The sequence below is a fragment of the Geotrypetes seraphini genome, chromosome 3 (assembly GCF_902459505.1).
Source record: "Geotrypetes seraphini chromosome 3, aGeoSer1.1, whole genome shotgun sequence".
In the NCBI taxonomy this organism is placed as follows: domain Eukaryota; kingdom Metazoa; phylum Chordata; class Amphibia; order Gymnophiona; family Dermophiidae; genus Geotrypetes; species Geotrypetes seraphini.
Genome location: NC_047086.1, coordinates 30,692,574 through 30,711,020, shown reverse-complemented (window position 1 = coordinate 30,711,020; position 18,447 = coordinate 30,692,574). Strand labels below are relative to the sequence as shown.

The window sequence follows — 18,447 nt, the reverse complement described above, 5'->3', positions numbered from 1 at the left end:
TCATAATTCTACTGTTCCTGAAATCTACTCTTATCCTGTAATGTAATTCTACTGGAATTGCCCAGACATCTTCTATATTGTAATCCGCCTAGAACCGCAAGGCACAGGCGGAATAGAAATCCCTAATGTAATGTAATGTAATGTAAATACACATGAGGTGAGTGTCTCTTTCAATTGAAAGGAAACTCCAGAGTGAGATTGCCATAGAATGAGGTTTAAAAAATGATAGGCTGAGGAATAATCTGAGGAAATACTTTTTTACTGAAAGGGTGGTAGATGCTTGGAATAGTTTCCCAGTGGAGGTGGTGAAGATGAGGACTGTGTCTAAATTCAAGAAAGTGTAGGACAGACATGTGGGATCTCTGAGGGAGAGGAGGGGATACTGGATGCTGCGGAAGAGCTATTTGGCCTCTATCTGCTGTCATGTTTCTACATTTCTAATTTGTAACACATTATGTATAGGTCGAAATCTTTTTTTACCTTCTCTTTTAGGCTTATCCATGCTTTCATGATTATTCTTTGTTACACGCCAGATCTTTTTTCCCCTATCCCCCTCTCCTTTTGTATCGGTAATTATTTGTACGTATATACTGTATGTTTATTTGTATAAAATTGTTTTATTTTTGTCTCCAATTTTTTAATTGTCATACGCATTGAAGTACTTGGCGTTGTGCGTACAACAAATTTTTAATAAACTTGAAACTTGTCTTTTGTCTGATCACTCATATTTTCCTCAAATGGTACACATCTTAGACAAATTCTGCCAGGCATATGTAATCTTATGATTGCAACTGTATTTCATGGTGGTCGGAGCTTCCACTTTTCAGCTTGAGCTATCCGTCTTTGGAGATCAGCTGGTCCGGTTGGTGAGGAGCTTGAGAAGCTCATGTGATCTGTGAGAGGCAAGGGCACAGTGCCTGCCTGAGGATAAGGCTTGATTTGGCAGGCCACTTGGCCCAATGTCTGCACAGCTGAAGGAGTGCAAGCAATACAAGATGATAAGGAAGGAGAAGTTTGGTCCTGCTTGATACTTTCCTTGAGTCCCACTAGACCAGTGGTCTCAAACTCGCAGCCCAGGCACCACATGCAGCCCACCAGGCACTATTTTGAGGCCCTCGGTATTATAAAGAATGATTCTTTATGGAAAACTTGTGCCTTAAGTGTCCAGCGGTCGCATTCTGGAACATTGCCACCTCACTGCTGTAACCTCACGCAAGCGCTTTCCTGCATCTGTACACGATTGTCCTCTCCACTCCACCTCAAAATCACATACAGACGCAGGAAAGGTTACAGAAGTGAGTCGAGCAACTTTCCAGAACGTAAGGTAACCATTGGAGGCAGTGCAGCTTGTGCGTGTAGCTAGTGCTGGAGGAGGTGAGAGCTGGAGGCGTTTGTGGATGCAACTGCCGGACACTTAAGGCACAAGTTTTCCATAAAGAATCATTCTTTATAATACCGAGGGCCTCAAAACAGTTGTTCCAAAATCTTGTCTCTTGCAGTAGATACTTTGATAGTTTTTCACTTTCTGCATGTTGCACTGCTTTCAGCTGTGTATAGCTGAAATTATCAGAAGCAATTAAGGAAAGATTTAGATTTATAAACTATAGTTTATAAATCTTTCCTTAATTGCTTCTGATAATTTCAGATAATCCACATTTTGGATTTGTAGGTACTTACCTCATGCAGTTGTCATTTCTTTAATAAGACAACAACTATTTTTTCTGCGACCCTTCAAGTACAGTACTCCCCTGATATTCGCGGAGGTTCTGTTCCAGGAACCCCCACGAATCTTGAAAAACTGCGAATACGGTTTTTCGTGGGGGAAACGGGAGAGGCAGGAGAGAGCAGCTGGAGTGCCGGCGAGTAAAGGAAATCACTCGCTGTATGCTCCGACCGCCTCTTCCTACACTAAAGTCGGGCCTTGCCAATCAGGAGCTGCGTGTCAAAGCGGTTTGCGGTCAGAAAATACCGCGAATGACCGGGACCGCAAACCACTGACCGCGAATGACCGAGAGAACACTGTACCTACAAATCCAAAATGTGGCCTTGTAAAGGGTTTGTTTTAAATCACTGAACTAGACCCACTAAGGGAAGTTTTGACCGTCTCAGATGGTGTTTATTGTTCACTGGCATCTGCCCTCCCCTTCCAGAAGAGATAAATGTGAGAATGGGTTCATGGTTCTTGTTATCCAATTGGGTTTATTTAATTTGTTCTGCTTTGTTATTCATTTTACTGGCAAGTTTTTAGAGCTGCGCCAGTTCTTAAATTCCTCTTAAATTAAATTAAAGTCCTCTTAAATTCAATCAATTTCTACCTCGCTTAATCTATTGTAAACCGCATAGAACTTAACGGTATTGTGGTATATAAACTGTTATTATTATTATTATAGCTGCAATGATAGCACAGAAGTGTCTATTTTCTTTGTCTCCACTGATTGTCTGACTGGGGGCATAACCCACGCATCTAAACTGATTTAGCAGGACTCGAGAAAAGAAAGTTGTCAAATCAGAACAAAATTTGTCCGTGCTTTTCCTATCAGATGATGGAAATGAACTAATGCAGATTTGCGAATAACTAGTAAAAAGCAGCAGGATGTTGTGCAATCAAAATGGAGGAAGAGCACAAGGAAGAAGAGAGAAAATTGAGTGCAAGTCGTAGGAGAAGGTGTAAGCTTAGAAGAAAGGAGGTTGATAGGAGGAATAGAAAAGAGAGCGAGTGCTGGACTTGGGAGGAGGGAGAACATAAGACTAGCCTTACTGGGTCAGACCAACGGTCCACCAAACCCAGTAGCCCATTCTCACGGTGGCCAATCCAGGTCCCTAGTACCTGGCCAGAACCCAAGGTGTAGCAATATTCCATGCTACCGATCCAGGGCAAGCAGTGGCTTCCCCCGTTTCTTTCTCAATAACAGACTATGGACTTTTCCTCCAGGAACTTGTCCAAACCTGTCTTAAAACCAGCTACGCTATCCGCTCTTACCACATCCTCTGGCAATGCTTTTCCAGAGCTGAAGGAAAAAGACATCAATAAGGAGGAGGGAGGGAGGGCAGAGGGTGATAAGGATGATGACAAGGGAGTTGGGGTAGAAGAAAGGAATTTGAAGAGGGAATTAAGTGAAGACGATGGAAAGGGACGGAAGAGCTGGGAGGGTAGGGAGGGTCTTTTTTCAGTATGCAGCATAAGGATTTATGCAATTTCTGTATTTAAATCGGGAAATATTTCTTGGATGTTTTACAGGCTCGTTCATTGACATCACATCTGCTAACACAAGCAACAAGAGTGACATTAATATGGAAATGGGGGATTATCCAGCCAATGCCACAAATGATACAATCAAACGTATAGAGTCCAAGCTGACGCAACACATCAATAAAAACCAGCCCAAGCAACCGGTAAGCTTTCTCACCAGTTCGGCTCTTTCTTACATTTCATTCATGGTGTCTCTTGAATCATGCAAATCCTGGTGTGAATAAAGGAGCTTATGTGTTCTCCACGTGTCATACTGGCTCAGTTTACCAGTAAAAATTACCGGTGTAAGTAATTAGTCACTGCACTAGAAAAGTAAATGCCAAAGATCAGGATATGTTCCTTTAATGACAGAAGTCATCAGACAGGCCCGATGCTTGTTGTCCCTATTGCCCGGCTTTCAGAGGCACGATGGTACACCACTTCCTGGAATGTTCTCGGTTGAGGGGCCTGTGGGAGCCTGGAGGGTATAGTGGTTTAGTCCTTGGAGTGGTCCTATAAGACTCTGTTGCTAGGTGTCACGGGTCCTCTGATTGACGCGGGTATTACTGAGCCCTGCTGGTGGTTTCTTTTGGTGGCCCTTGGACTCACTAAGAAGCTGATCTTGCAACATTGGGTGAGGGACGAGTGTCCCACAGTTGAGCAATGGCGGGCCTCCATGTCACAAATGGCAACTTGGGAACGCCTGAGTAAGGGGGGTGCACCTGGGTGGAAATCTAGGGCCTATTTGGACTGTTGGATTTCCTTTTAGACTGGGACGAGTTCTGGGATGTAGGGAAGGAGGGGGAGGGGGAAGATGAGGGGATTTGAGGGGCGAGGTGGGAGGGAACATACACTGAAATTGGAACATGCATAGGAGTTTGGTTGTACAGTGTTCCCCTGGTCGTCGACGGTTCGTGGTCCCAGTCATTTGCGATATTTTCCGACCACGAACCACCGACAAGGAGAGGATAGCGGGAGAGGCAGCTTTGACACGCAACTCCTGATTGGATAAGGCCTGACTTAGAGCAGTAAGAGGCGGTCGGAGCGTACCGCAAGTGATTTCATGCACTCGCAGTGCTCCGTCTGCCCTCCTGGTGCCCTCTCCCGCTGCCCTCTTCAGGCTCCCCCATGAAAAACCGTATTCGCTGTTTTTCGAGATTCGCGGGGGTTCCTAGAAAGGAACCCCCGCGAATATCTGGGAAGTACTGTATCCCTGATTCTGACAGTTTGTATTGTTCACTGTTCTTGTTCTCTTCTCATTTGATACTTGTTTTGTACTCCTTGTTTATTCCTTCTGTGCTATGTTCCTTTAATAAACATATTTTTTAAAAAAAAGGTCATCATCAGACAGCTTAATGCAACGAGGTCAGCATTGAGAACAATTTGGGGTTTTCAGAGTTAGCTGCGCAAATCTAACTTTTCACCGCTGAACACATAGTGGCAGTTCTGTAATTTGATGCCATGAAGAAGGTACCACCAGTTCTATAATGACGCTTAAAAAGCACCTAAATTGTTATAGAATACTGGCGCAACATCCAAAGTTAGGCTTGATCGCTTATGCCAGGCCGGTATGTGTGCGCACTTAGGAGGAGCCAATCATTTCTTGCAACTGATATGGGCCTAGATGCACTAAGAGGACTGGTAAGACTGTGTGGGTCTGCACGATCCGGTTTGAGCGGCAGAAGGCTGCTTTTTGGGGCTTCCCCTGCCGGCTCTGCGATTGTGTGCGAGTCTCTCTCACAGCGATCATCGGACAGCAATCGGGGATTGTATGAACAGCCACGTGAATCATTTGCCTGCAGACTTTTTAGTGCATCAAAAGCTCTTTCTGAATCAACCCAAAAAACATAAGAACATAAGAAGTGGCCTCCGCTGAGGCAGACCAGAGGTCCATCTCGCCCAGCGGTCCGCTCCCGCGGCGGCCCATCAGGCCCATTGCCTGAGCAATGGTCCCAGACTGTCCCTATAACCTACCGCTACTCTTATCTGTACCCCTCAATTCCTTTATCCTCTAGGAACCTAGGAAGGTTTGGATAGGTTCCTAGAGGATAAAGGAATTGAGGGGTACAGATAAGAGTAGCGGTAGGTTATAGGGATAGTCTGGGACCATTGCTCAGGCAATGGGCCTGATGGGCCGCCGCGGGAGCGGACCGCTGGGCGAGATGGACCTCTGGTCTGCCTCAGCGGAGGCAACTTCTTATGTTCTTATGTTCTTATGTTTTTTGGGTTGATTCAGAAAGAGCTTTTGATGCACTAAAAAGTCTGCAGGCAAATGATTCACGTGGCTGTTCATCGTAATCCCCGATTGCTGTCCGATGATCGCTGTGAGAGAGACTCGCACACAATCGCAGAGCCGGCAGGGGAAGCCCCAAAAAGCAGCCTTCTGCCGCTCAACTGTTCGGGGCAGGAAACTTTTTTTTTTTTAATGGGCACAGATGCAGTGCGTGTTACACAAGCACAATATCTGTCCCATTAAAAAAAAGCCCCCTCCGCCAATGACGGCTCACCCCGACGAATCGGTGGAGGTGGTCAGAAAAATTCTAAAGAGGCGGCTGTTCTTAGAAGCTTATAATAGAGAACAAATTCATATTTATTCATTTATTTATTTATTTAAATTTTCTATACCATTCTTCCAGGAGTGCTCAGAACGTTAATTTATTCAGGTACTTGAGCATTTTTCCCTTTCTGTCCCGGTGGGCTCACAATCTATCTAATGTACCTGGGTCAATGGGGGGATTAAGTGACTTGCCCAGGGTCACAAGGAGCAGCGTGGGTTTGAACCCACAACCCCAGGGTGCTGAGCTATAGCTTTAACCACTGCGCCACAAACACCTAAGGCAATACTTATTAGTTCTTCGTGCCCTTACTGGGGCGGTGTGTTCATCATCGGTCATGGTAAAGTGACGTGTGCAAATTAATTTTTAATTTACTTCTAATTTATTTTTAACAGGCTCTATAAAACTGTAAAGTGCTTATAGTGCTATGAAAGGAAGGCACTTATCTTTCATGCCTGACGGCTGCCCAACCGTTTCACGCTTGGTTTCATCAGGGGCTAGGCCTCCTCGCGTACATGCACCAATTTTCTGGTGAAAAAAAAACCCTTTTCTTAGACAGAATAGCAAGCATCAAAGCCTGCTTGCATCTCCCCACCCTTTCTTTCACTTAGGGCCCCTTTTACTAAGCCGCGTTAGGGCTTTAACGCGTGGAATAGCGTGCGCTAAATTGCTCCGCGCACTAGACCTTAACGCCAGCATTGAGCTGGCGTTAGTTTCAGCCGCGTAGCACGGATTTAGCGCGCGCTAAAATGCTAACGCAGCTTAGTAAAAGGAGCTCTTAATGGAGCAGGATATAGAGAAGATGTTAGCATGCCGCTGTACAGGTTGCAAAGGCCAGGCCAGCCCATCCTGCATATTAATGAGCTGACTAAGTATTTACGCGTGTTAATCATGTAAAAATCTTTATTAAACTGTCTCACCCCGCTTTTAAATTGATTTTCTATATTTAGCGTACCTTTCCTTAATGAACTTTATACTGGATTTTTGAAGATTTCTTGATCAATTCTTGGCTGTATGGTGTGTTCTCCCATTGCCCTCTTGAGCACCAGGGCTGCCATCAAGGCAGTACTACCAGTCCTGCATTCAGGGGCCCGGAGCTAACAGGGGGCCCGGGCTCCCCCAGGGTCCTAGGCCACAGTTCTTCAACCGCCGGTCCACGGACCGGTGCCGGTCCCACTGGCGTACGCGGGGGGGGGCGGGGCGGGGCGGTCCGCCCCAGGTGCACAGGAGAGAGCAGGACGGGGGACCTGCGGAGTTAAATACATCCCGATGTCAGCGCTGACGTCGGAGGGAGGGCTTAAGCAAAGCCTGCCCTCAGACATCAGCGCTGACATCGGAGAGTACTTCCGGTCGGCTATTTGTGCGCGGCAGGGCAGGCAGGAAACAGGAGACAAGCCTCTTGGCTCGAGCTCCGTTTTGCTGAGAAAGTTGCAAAGATGGGCTGGGAGGCAAACGCGGAACACAAAAGGGGGGAGGGAGTGCGTTTTGGACACAAGGCATGAACTTGGGAGAGAGGAAGGGAGGGAAAGAGATGCTGAGGTGGGGGATGGAATGGGTTTTTGGACACAGAAGGCATGGACTTGGGAGACAGGAAGGGAGGGAAAGAGATGCTGAGGTGGGGGAGGGAATGGGTTTTTGGACACAGAAGGCATAGACTTGGGAGAGAGGAAGGGAGGGAAAGAGATGCTGAGGTGGGGGATGGAATGGGTTTTTGGACACAGAAGCCATGGACTTGGGAGAGAGGAAGGGAGGGAAAGAGATGCTGAGGTGGGGGAGGGAATGTGTTTTTGGACACAGAAAGCATGGACTTGGGAGAGAGGAAGGGGGGGAAAGAGATGGTTGTGTACACGGGAATAGAAGAAAGGAGAATTTTTGGTCATAGGGAGGGAGTGAGGTACAGATAGTGGCATACCAAGGTGGGGGAGGGTGGGGGGGCGGTCCGTCTCGCCCCGGGTTTACGTCCCAAGGGGGTGTACAGCTGGCCACCCTCCAGTGTTCTCCCTAGGACGGCAAACTGCGGCTCTTTAGCCACTTGAGTGCCACCGCCGCCATCGGGAACAGGCCGGCGCCAAGTTCTCCCTGCTTTTCCCTGTGGGGCCAACCAACTCTCACCACTAGCGTCAATTCTGACGTCGGAGAGGACGGTCTGGGCCAGCCAATCGCTGCCTGGCTGGCCTAGAACATCCTCTCCGACGTTAGAATTAACGTCGGGTGGCGAGAGTTGGTCGGCCCCGCGGGGAAGAGAAGTTTCAAGTTTAATTTTATTTGATGTATCGCTTATTACAAACTAAGCGATTAACAAAATATAACAAACATTGTTAAATTATATATTATTGAACATTAAAGGGGTAAAATAACAATATCTTAGTACTACTTTAACTAAAAGGAATTGGACACACAAAACAATATTAACATACTATGACACATATGGAATGAACATGAGGGCTTAAAGTTACAAAAATATTTTCCCGAGAGGGAGAAAGAGTGGTCTGAGAGGGGAGGAAGGAAACATTAGGAAGGGATTGAAAGTTCTAAGATAGAAATTAGCAATGAAGTGAATTTAGAGGTCAAAAGAGATTTTAAAAAGAAATGATTTTAAATTAGTTTTAAATTGATTTAAATTTTTATTTTTTCTGATATATAAAGGAAGAGAGTTCCAAGTAAGAGGAGCCACTACAGAGAAAATATCGTGGTGTTTTGTCCCTACTATTTTTAAAGAGGGAACCATTAATAAGCAGCAGGGCGAACTTGGTGCCGGCCTGTTCCCGATGGCAGCAGTGGCAGCCTATTCCCCAGTGGCGGTGGCAGCATTTTCCCAATGGCGGTGGCATAGGGGAGGGCAGGGAGAAAGAAAGAAAGGGGGGACAGGAAGCCAGAAAGAAAGAAAGGGGGCAGGGTGAAACAAAGAAAAATGGGGCACGGAAAGAGAGAGAAAGGCAGACATACAGAACGAAAGAGGGTGTGGAGAGAGAAAGAAAGAAGGGGGCAGGGTGAGAGAGAGAGAAACAGACATACAGAAAGAAAGGGGGTATGGAGAGAGAGAAAAAGAAAGAAGGGGCAGGGTGAAACAAAGAAAAAGTTTGGGGAGGGAATGAGGTCTGGAGGAGAGGAAGCATACAGGAGGCTGAAAGAAGGGAAAAAATATTGGATGCACAGTCAGAAGAATAAAGTGCAACCAGAGACTGATGAAATTACCAAAGGTAGGAAAAATGATTTTATTTTCAATTTAGTGATCAAAATGTGTCTGCTTTGAGAATTTATATATGCTGTCTATATTTTGCACTATGGCCCCCTTTTACTAAACCGCTATCGCGCTTTAGTAAAAAGGGAGGGGGAATATTTGTCTATTTTTGTATAGTTGTTACTGAGGTGACATTGCATAAAGTCATCTGCCTTGACCTCTTTGAAAACCTGCGGAATATAAATGATAATTAACATTTTCTCTGCGTACAGCGTGCTTTGTGTTTTTAAAATTTTATTGTTGGTAGATCATTTTGACTTGGTCACAAAGGTAAGGGGGAGGAAGGGAGGGGAGCTGCTGAAAGACTTCTAGTAATCCTTGCAGGCTTGACTGTGCAGGGAATTATTTTTGTAAAATCATGTTTTGTTATATGACTGGCATTATTTAGACTTTAATTTCTATGAATGAATAGAATGAAAATGATATAAATTACTTGCTTGTTTTTATGTGTGTGCGCTGAAGGAAAGTGGAGAGAGAGTGGGCTGAGGACACTGAAGGGAAATGGGGAAGAGAGAGTGGGGAGAAGACGCTGATTTATAAATTGACAATTGTACAGAATATTGTTTCTTTTTTATATTCATCCATAGCTGCATGTTAATGATGTGCTCGTATGCACTTATTTATCATCATAACATATACATCATCATTAACATGCAGCTGTGGATGTGTAAGGACAGGCTGAGGAGGATGGATGGGAAGGAAGGAAGGTGCACATATCAACATATCGTACATTTTTAACATGCATGATGCAGCTATAGGCAAGCTGAAGAGGATGGGATCATACAGACGTGTATGTTCAGATATGCGCTCAGATGTGTAGTTTTTTCTGATATATTTATTAAGCTTACAGTATTTATAAAAACACATTTAATACTTGTTACAAAAAAATATTGTGCAATTGTGATCTACTACTGGCCTACAAAGGTCAAAAGAAATCCTTAACTGAGATTTTACATTCAAAAGTGAATTATAGCTACTAGCTCTATTATTTATTAGTTATTAGTTATTTATTATGCAGATGTTTGTTGGTTTGTTATTAGTTCAGTATTAGACATATGTTAGTTTAGAATAGATAGGTATAGATTAGTTTAGTTTAGGTTAGGTTAGGGCCCTGCTGAAAGAGTCTACCTTGACGTGGTTGCAGGCTTACAGATCTTTTGGTCAAAGAGTGCGGCGACAGAGAATAGTATGTGGGTATTCGGCCCATGGAAGAAGGAGGGGTTAGGGGGGGAAGGGGTGCGTGGGGGGCCCAATAGGATTGCTCAGTAAGGGGCCCAGAAATTTCTGATGGCGGCCCTTTTGAGCACGCATGTAACCTGTTGAATTGGTAACATTACCATATCCTAATCTTGCTTTTTTCTGATGTGGCGGACAAAGGAGATATGAGAATGACGTTAATAGACAATTGTATGCCTACAGTTGCAGATTTAATATAGCTACAGCCCCACTTCATTACTGACCCTAGATTTATCGGTTTTTTGCAGGGTGATACTGGCCGCCTCAGTTTGCCTCCTTCTCGTGGCAGCAGTGTGGAGAGTTTGTCAGACACCCGAGGCCGGCCCCAGTCAACACTTGGGCCTGTCGATGGCAAGAGGATGAGTGCTGACATGTCCGAAATAGAAGCAAGGATGTCTGCAACTGCAGGTAAAGCAAATACTGCCATCGCCTCCAAAACAAAGAAGGAAAAACTGAGACGTTTTGAAAATACTCACTAGGCTGGTTTCTCGGTGCTTAAAGTGGGCATTGATACTCAGCGCTACCAGACTAGAAGTTAAATGCTCTGAATAGAAGTGGGCAGAGTAAAGTAATAGTGAATTATCTCAAGTTTAGGGAGGGAGAAAAAAAAAAAAAAAAAATTAACTCCTGTGATTTTTTTTTTTTTTCCCCAATTATCTTTATTAACAATTGCAAAGGAACACACAACCATGAGTAGAACAAGCAGAAAACAAAGCATCCAGAACAGTATGAAAGTCAATAACACCAAAGGTGCGCAGTACAAAACCCCCATGGGTGAATGCCCATCACAATTGACATTTTTAGATATAACTCCCGTGATTTTGAAATTTGGTCTTGCAAGATTTCCATGACCGTCTCTTTGCCGGGTCACGCACAGAGGTCTCATTGCCGATTGAGTGGCAAAAACATTCTGGTTTTCGGATGTATTTTCAGTCGCCTTCTGTTCAGCTCTGAATGGAGTGGTTATGCTATGGCTTTGGAGAATCGTCCTCCTGTCATGCGTTGCCATACACGGCCTGTGAGCCGTTATGTTTTAAAACAAGAGCCTTACATTTAAAAAGGCTCCCTCTTCTACATAGTACATTAACACAAATGTGTATCGTGCTGCTGATATCATGAATTCTTCTCAATGGGTTGCTTATGAAGCAGCAGATCTCAGTCACTCCCTTATGAACGCTAACCTCGTATTTGAAGACAAAACAATGCCCGCTAAATTAGTTAACTGAGAGTACCGTCCTGCACCTCGCCATCCTCATTTTTTTTCTCAGAGCTGCCAATGATAAAGATTCCCAGAGAAGTAGGCTTTTTTTTAAAAACGTTGTACGGGACCTAAATATTTATTTTATTTTCACCACATTCCCAAAATGAGCTTCTGTGGCCCTAATTGAAAAATTGCAACCCACAGGCCCCGATACTCTAAGCTTACCCCCATGCCTTTAGCAATCAATGCTAAACCAGATCTAACCGGTTTAGCACTGAAGTATTTCCGCTACCAATGCACAAATAGGCGAAACACGGTCTTTTCCGTGTTTTGTAGCAGCCTCTGATAATCGTTTCGAAATGTCTTAAAATGAGCTCCTCGGTATTAAAATGAGCACTCTGGACTTTGCCCATATGATGCACAAAATGAAGTGGCCTTTTATTTATTTATTTCAATTTTCTATACCATTCTTCCAGGGGAGCTCAGAACGGTTTACATGACTTTATTCAGGTACTCAAGCATTTTTCCCTGTCTGTCCCGACGGGCTCACAATCTACCTAATGTGCCTGGGGCAATGGGGGGATTAAGTGACTTGCCCAGGGTCACAAGGAGCAGCGTGGGTTTGAACCCACAACCTCCAAATTTAACGACAGGTCTGAAGGTGCCAGTAACGTTGATACGCATGTGTTAGAAGCATGTTTTGTGCGTATGTCAAAGGCACATCTCGTGTGCATTTGTTAAAAGTTAAAAAAAAAAAAATATGGGACAAGGGCACCTGTAACCCGTCCTGAGCTCTTTGGGAAAGACAGGATAGAAAACAGATTAAATGAATGTCCCGCTGAAGCAGTGTAGAAAAAAAGCATACATATTTTGCATTTTCACATTTGTATGGCTTGCTTGTAAGTAGTTTTATCCCAGGACAAGCAGGCAGCATATTCTTAACGCATGGGTGACGTCACCGACGGAGCCCCGGTACGGACACTTTTACTAGAAAGTTCTAGTTGGCCGCACCGCGCATGCGCGAGTGCCTTCCCGCCCGACGGAGGAGTGCGTGGTCCCCAGTTTCTTCGTTTCCGCGGAGCGAAGAAGACGCATGTGTTTTCAACGGCCGTTGAAAAACTAATTTTTGCCTTCCCGCTCGCGTATTTTCTCACTTTTTTCTATTTTTCTTCTTCGGGTTCCCTTTATTTTTGCTTTCAAAAAAAAAAAAAAAAAAAAAAACTCCTTGAGTTTTCCTTATTTTTTCAGGCCAGCCCCGGCGGGGCCTGTTGCCACCATACAGGCCTCCGGATTCGATTTTGCGGAGGCCGTGTTTCCCTTCATGCCCCCTCAACCGGGCTTTAAGAAGTGCCAGCGGTGTGCCACGCCCGATCTCTCTCACCGACCCGCACGATTGGTGCCTCCAGTGTTTGGGTCCAGAGCATCGGGCTGACACCTGCACCCGCTGTGCTACGCTTAAAAAGCGCACTTTAAAAAATAGGCAGATCCAACAAAATATTATGTTCGGTACCGGATCTGCCATGGAATCTGCCACGACGTCGACGGCACCTCCAAAGTCGGCACCGACTACGTCGACACCACCGGATCCTTCTTCGGGGTCGCTGGGCCCAGGTAAGCCGGCTAAGAAGCCTTCCACTTCTCTGGAACGCCCTCCTGCCACGGTCGCGACGCCGACCCTCCCGGCACCGCACCGACCCCGTAAACGCTCCGCTCCAATATCGGTGAGTGCCTCGTCATCGGCCTCCTCATCGCCGGAGCGTAGAGCGGCACCTATGGTACCGAAGAAGAAAAAAGCGGTACCGGTGCCCCCCCTGGATGACCGCATCGCGGCCATACTCCAATCCCAATTACAGGAACAGCTGCAGCAACAACTACAACAACTGCTGCCGGCATTGCTGGCCCCGCACCTTCCGGTACAGGACCGGTCCGAGCCTCGCACTGTCCCATCGGTGTCGACCCCCTTGGTACCGATTAATACCTCCATGCCGGTACTCTTGGCTGAACCGCCTATAGTGCATGCCCGTGCCGCTGCCGACCCTTCCCGGTCCCAGGAATGACATCGGTCTTCCTCACCCGGTACCGCCTCGGTACGCTCAGGCAAATCTCTCTCAAAGACCCGCCATACCGAGCCTTCCACACCGAAGTCCAGACGTGCACACCCCAATGTTAGGGACCCGGACTTATGGGAAGACTCCCCGCACGGTACCGAAGAGGACGCTTCGTCGACCGACGAAGAACCCTCCATGGCCGACACCGTTTCCAAACCGGAACAGTCCTCTTTCTCTAAATTCCTTAGGGAGATGTCAGCAGCTCTTTCTATCCCATTAGAGTCCGACTCTAAAAAGTCTCAGGCTTTCCTCGATGCCCTAGACTTTGAGCAACCTCCCAAGGAATTTTTGAAGTTGTCCGTCCACGACATCTTACGGGAAACTTTTTATAAAAACTGGGAGACTCCCCTCACTGTTCCCGGGGCCCCTCGCAAACTGGATAGCTTGTACCGGGTCATTCCAATCCAAGGGTTTGACAAGCCTCAATTGCCCCACGAATCTCTCCTGGTGGAGTCCACCTTGAAAAAATCTCAGGGTTCCAGTGTATATGCTTCCACCCCTCCTGGCAGAGAGGGAAAAACTATGGATAAATTTGGTAAGCGCCTTTTCCAAAATTCAATGTTAGCAAATAGAGCAAACAATTACACCTTCCACTTCTCCTTCTACATGAAGCATCTGGTGCAACAACTCTCCTCCTTACAAAAATATCTTCCGGAACGTAAGGTCCCCCTCTTCCAGCAGCATATTTCCATCCTCCTCCAACTCAGGAAGTTCATGGTTCGCTCCATTTATGACTCGTTTGAACTGACCTCTCGAGCATCTGCCATGGCTGTTGCTATGCGCCGTTTGGCCTGGTTGAGAGTCTCTGACCTTGACGTTAATCACCAAGACCGCCTGGCTAACGCACCTTGTCTGGGTGACGAACTCTTCGGGGAGTCCCTAGACTCGACAACCCAGAAGCTCTCAGCACACGAGACCAGGTGGGACACTCTGGTCAAACCTAAAAAGAAGACTCCACCTGCTCGCCCCTACAGACAACAGTCTTCCTACCAGCGAAGGTTCTCGGCCAGACCTCTCAACCCGCCTCAGCAACAGTCTCGCCGTCCTCGTCACCAGCATCAACCTCAGGCTCGATCGCAGTCTCATCAGCCTGCCAAGCCTCTTCCTCCATCAAAACCATCTCAACCCTTTTGACTCTTTTCTCCAGGGCATAGCCAGTCTCCCACCGTCGCTACCTCTTCCTCAGCCTATCGGAGGACGACTTCAGCTCTTCCTCAGCCGTTGGGAGATCATCACTTCGGACCAGTGGGTCCTCAACATCATTCGCCACGGCTACTCTCTCAACTTCCAGACTTTTCCACCAGACAATCCTCCCATCGAGTCTGCTTCTCACGCCTCCCAATCCCTCCTCCTCCTGAGGGAGGTCCAATCCCTCCTTCTTCTCAATGCCATCGAAGAGGTGCCTTCGGACCAAAGGGGTCAGGGATTCTACTCCCGCTACTTCCTGGTTCCCAAGAAAACAGGAGATCTCCGTCCCATCCTTGATCTCAGGGACCTCAACAAGTGTCTGGTCAAGGAGAAGTTCAGAATGCTCTCCCTTGCCACGCTTTACCCTCTTCTCTTTCAACACGCATGGCTATGTTCCCTAGACCTCAAAGAGGCCTACACTCACATCCCAATCAATCTGACTTCACGTCGCTACCTCCGATTTCAGATACAACACCGTCACTATCAGTACAAAGTGCTCCCCTTTGGCCTCGCATCATCGCCCAGGGTGTTCACCAAGTGCCTTATTGTGGTGGCGGCCTTCCTCAGGTCTCACAACCTCCAGGTGTTCCCCTACTTGGACGATTGGTTGGTGAAAGCACCTACGTCTCCACTTGTGCTACAAGCCACTCATCACACCATCTCTTTCCTCCATCTCCTGGGGTTCGAGATCAACTACCTCAAGTCGCATCTGCTTCCCTCACAGCGACTTCAGTTCATTGGAGCAGTTCTCGACACCACTCTGATGAGGGCGTTTCTCCCCTCCGACCGACAATGGACCCTGCTCCACCTCTGTCGTCAGGTGCTCCTTCATCACTCCATCCCAGCCCGGCAGATGATGGTCCTCCTGGGCCACATGGCCTCGACGGTCCATGTGCTTCCTCTGGCGCGACTCCACCTCCGAACGCCTCAATGGACTCTTGCCAACCAATGGTCGCAAACCTCGAATCCTCTTTCTCATCCCATCTCTGTGACATCGTCTCTTCAGCAATCTCTTCAATGGTGGTTGAACTCCTCAAATCTTTCCAGGGGTCTACTCTTTCATCTACCCCCTCACTCCATGACCATCACCACAGATGCCTCCCCCTATGCGTGGGGAGCTCACCTGGGAGATCTTCGCACCCAGGGACTCTGGACCCCTCAGGAGCGTCAACATCACATCAATTTCCTGGAACTCAGAGCCATGTTCTATGCTCTCAAGGCCTTCCAGCACCTTCTCTACCCTCAGGTTCTTCTCCTGTGCACAGACAACCAAGTCGCCATGTACTATATAAACAAGCAAGGCGGCACCGGATCTCCCCTCCTCTGTCAGGAGGCCATTCGCATCTGGACCTGGGCCACGGCCCACAGTCTCTTCCTCAAGGCTGTCTATATCCAGGGCGAACAGAACTCCCTGGCCGACAATCTCATCCGCATCCTTCAACCTCACGAGTGGACTCTGGATCCTCCCACACTCCGCTCCATCTTTGCTTGGTGGGGCACTCCTCAGGTGGACCTCTTTGCAGCTCCTCACAACCATCAGCTGCCCCAGTTCTGTTCCAGACTCTTCTCTCCTCATCATCTGGCCCCGGATGCATTCCTGCTCGACTGGACGGATTGGTTCCTCTATGCCTTTCCTCCCCTGCCTCTGATGTTGTGGCGTTATCCAAACTACGCAGGGACAGAGCCACCATGATTCTCATCGCTCCTCGGTGGCCTCGCCAACACTGGTTCTCCCTCCTGCTCCAGCTCAGCTCCAGGGAGCCCATTCCTCTTCCTGTGTTTCCTACTCTACTTACGCAGCAGCATCAGTCTCTACTACATCCCAATCTGTCCTCACTCCACCTGACAGCTTGGTTTCTCTCGGGCTGACCTCTCCAGAGAATCTGTCTCAGCCTGTCCGTCGTATTTTGGATGCCTCTAGGAAACCGGCCACCCTCCAATGTTACCATCAGAAGTGGACCCGGTTCTCCGCTTGGTGTCTACTACATCACCACGATCCCACCTCATTGGCGGTGGAAACTGTACTGGACTATTTGCTCTCTCTCTCCGACGCTGGCCTCAAGTCTACCTCAATTAGAGTCCACCTCAGTGCCATCACTGCGTTTCATGAGCCTATCTTCGGAAAACCTCTCACGGCTCATCCCCTGGTTTCCCGGTTCATGAGAGGCCTCTTCAATGTCAAACCACCTCTGAAGCCTCCTCCAGTCGTCTGGGACCTGAATGTGGTTTTATCTGCCCTCATGAAACCTCCGTTTGAGCCTCTTGCCACAACTTCATTCAAATTTCTTACATGGAAGGTGCTTTTCCTCATTGCCATCACCTCTGCCAGGAGGGTTAGTGAGCTGCATGCACTGGTTGCCGACCCACCTTTCACTGTTTTTCACCATGACAAGGTGGTTCTGCGTACCCATCCTAAATTCCTTCCCAAGGTGGTCTCTGAATTTCACCTCAACCAGTCCATTGTGTTGCCTGTCTTTTTCCCTAAGCCCAATTCTCATCCTGGGGAACAGGCGTTGCACACGCTGGACTGTAAGCGTGCCCTTGCTTACTACCTTGACCGTACCAGGGCTCACCGCTCGTCCTCTCAGCTCTTTTTGTCCTTCGACCCTAACCGTCTAGGTCGTCCTGTCTCTAAACGGACGCTTTCCAACTGGCTTGCTGCGTGCATTGCGTTCTGTTATGCTCGGGCCGGTCTTTCACTGGAAGGTGCTGTCACGGCCCACAGGGTCAGAGCTATGGCTGCTTCTGTGGCTTTCCTCCGTTCCACTCCCATCGAGGAAATCTGCAAGGCTGCCACTTGGTCCTCAGTTCACACGTTCACTACTCACTACTGTCTGGATACCTTCTCCAGACGGGATGGACACTTCGGCCAATCTGTGTTACATAATTTATTTTCCTAATGGCCAACCATCCCTCCTCCCTCTCTGTTAGCTTGGAGGTCACCCATGCGTTAAGAATATGCTGCCTGCTTGTCCTGGGATAAAGCACAGTTACTTACTGTAACAGGTGTTATCCAGAGACAGCAGGCAGATATTCTTACGTCCCTCCCACCTCCCCGGGTTGGCTTCTTAGCTGGCTTAGCTTAACTGGGGACCACGCACTCCTTCGTTGGGCAGGAAGGCACTCGCGCATGTGCGGTGCGGCCAACTAGAACTTTCTAGTAAAAGTGTCCGTACCGGGGCTCCGTCGGTGACGTCACCCATGCGTTAAGAATATCTGCCTGCTGTCCCTGGATAACACCTGTTACGGTAAGTAACTGTGCTTTCCGCCCTCCCTGCAATGGGATGGACGCAATAAGGCACACCTTTTCCCACTCCTGCATGCCTACGATATTGCATCTCCTGGCGCATGCGCACATTTGCGCCTCTTACCATGAACTGTTTTGCGCACGTGTCAAGTCGCTTTCTTCAACAGCCAATTGGATAGGATTTCCGTGAATCTCATTTGTGTGCAAGGTTCACTGAGCATTGCAAGCTGTTTTGGAAATTTGATAAAATTTAACAGCGCTGCAGCGACCCACGGGATTTTAGAGCATCGGGGCCTCGGTCATTGCTAGACTCGTAGCATGTCAGACAAGGCAGGTCCTTGCAATAAAGCCCACAGAGCTTTCTGTCATGAGTTTCCGATTCACTGCCTTCTAACCATTCTACAAGGGCCACTTTGGATCTCTCCTTGACAAAGCTTGTCAT

At 47.6% G+C, this 18,447-nt stretch overlaps 1 protein-coding gene across 3 annotated transcripts in view; it reads left to right on the top strand.

Moving 5' to 3' along the window:
• MAP3K7 (mitogen-activated protein kinase kinase kinase 7) overlaps window positions 1-18,447 on the top strand; it is a 207,799-nt gene that overhangs the window by 108,563 nt on the left and 80,789 nt on the right. For all 3 annotated transcript variants that reach the window (XM_033937843.1, XM_033937842.1, XM_033937841.1), the window contains exons 10-11: window positions 3,239-3,393; window positions 10,510-10,669. In XM_033937843.1, the coding sequence (XP_033793734.1) occupies window positions 3,239-3,393; window positions 10,510-10,669 (315 nt within the window). The remainder of the gene's footprint in view (window positions 1-3,238; window positions 3,394-10,509; window positions 10,670-18,447) is intronic.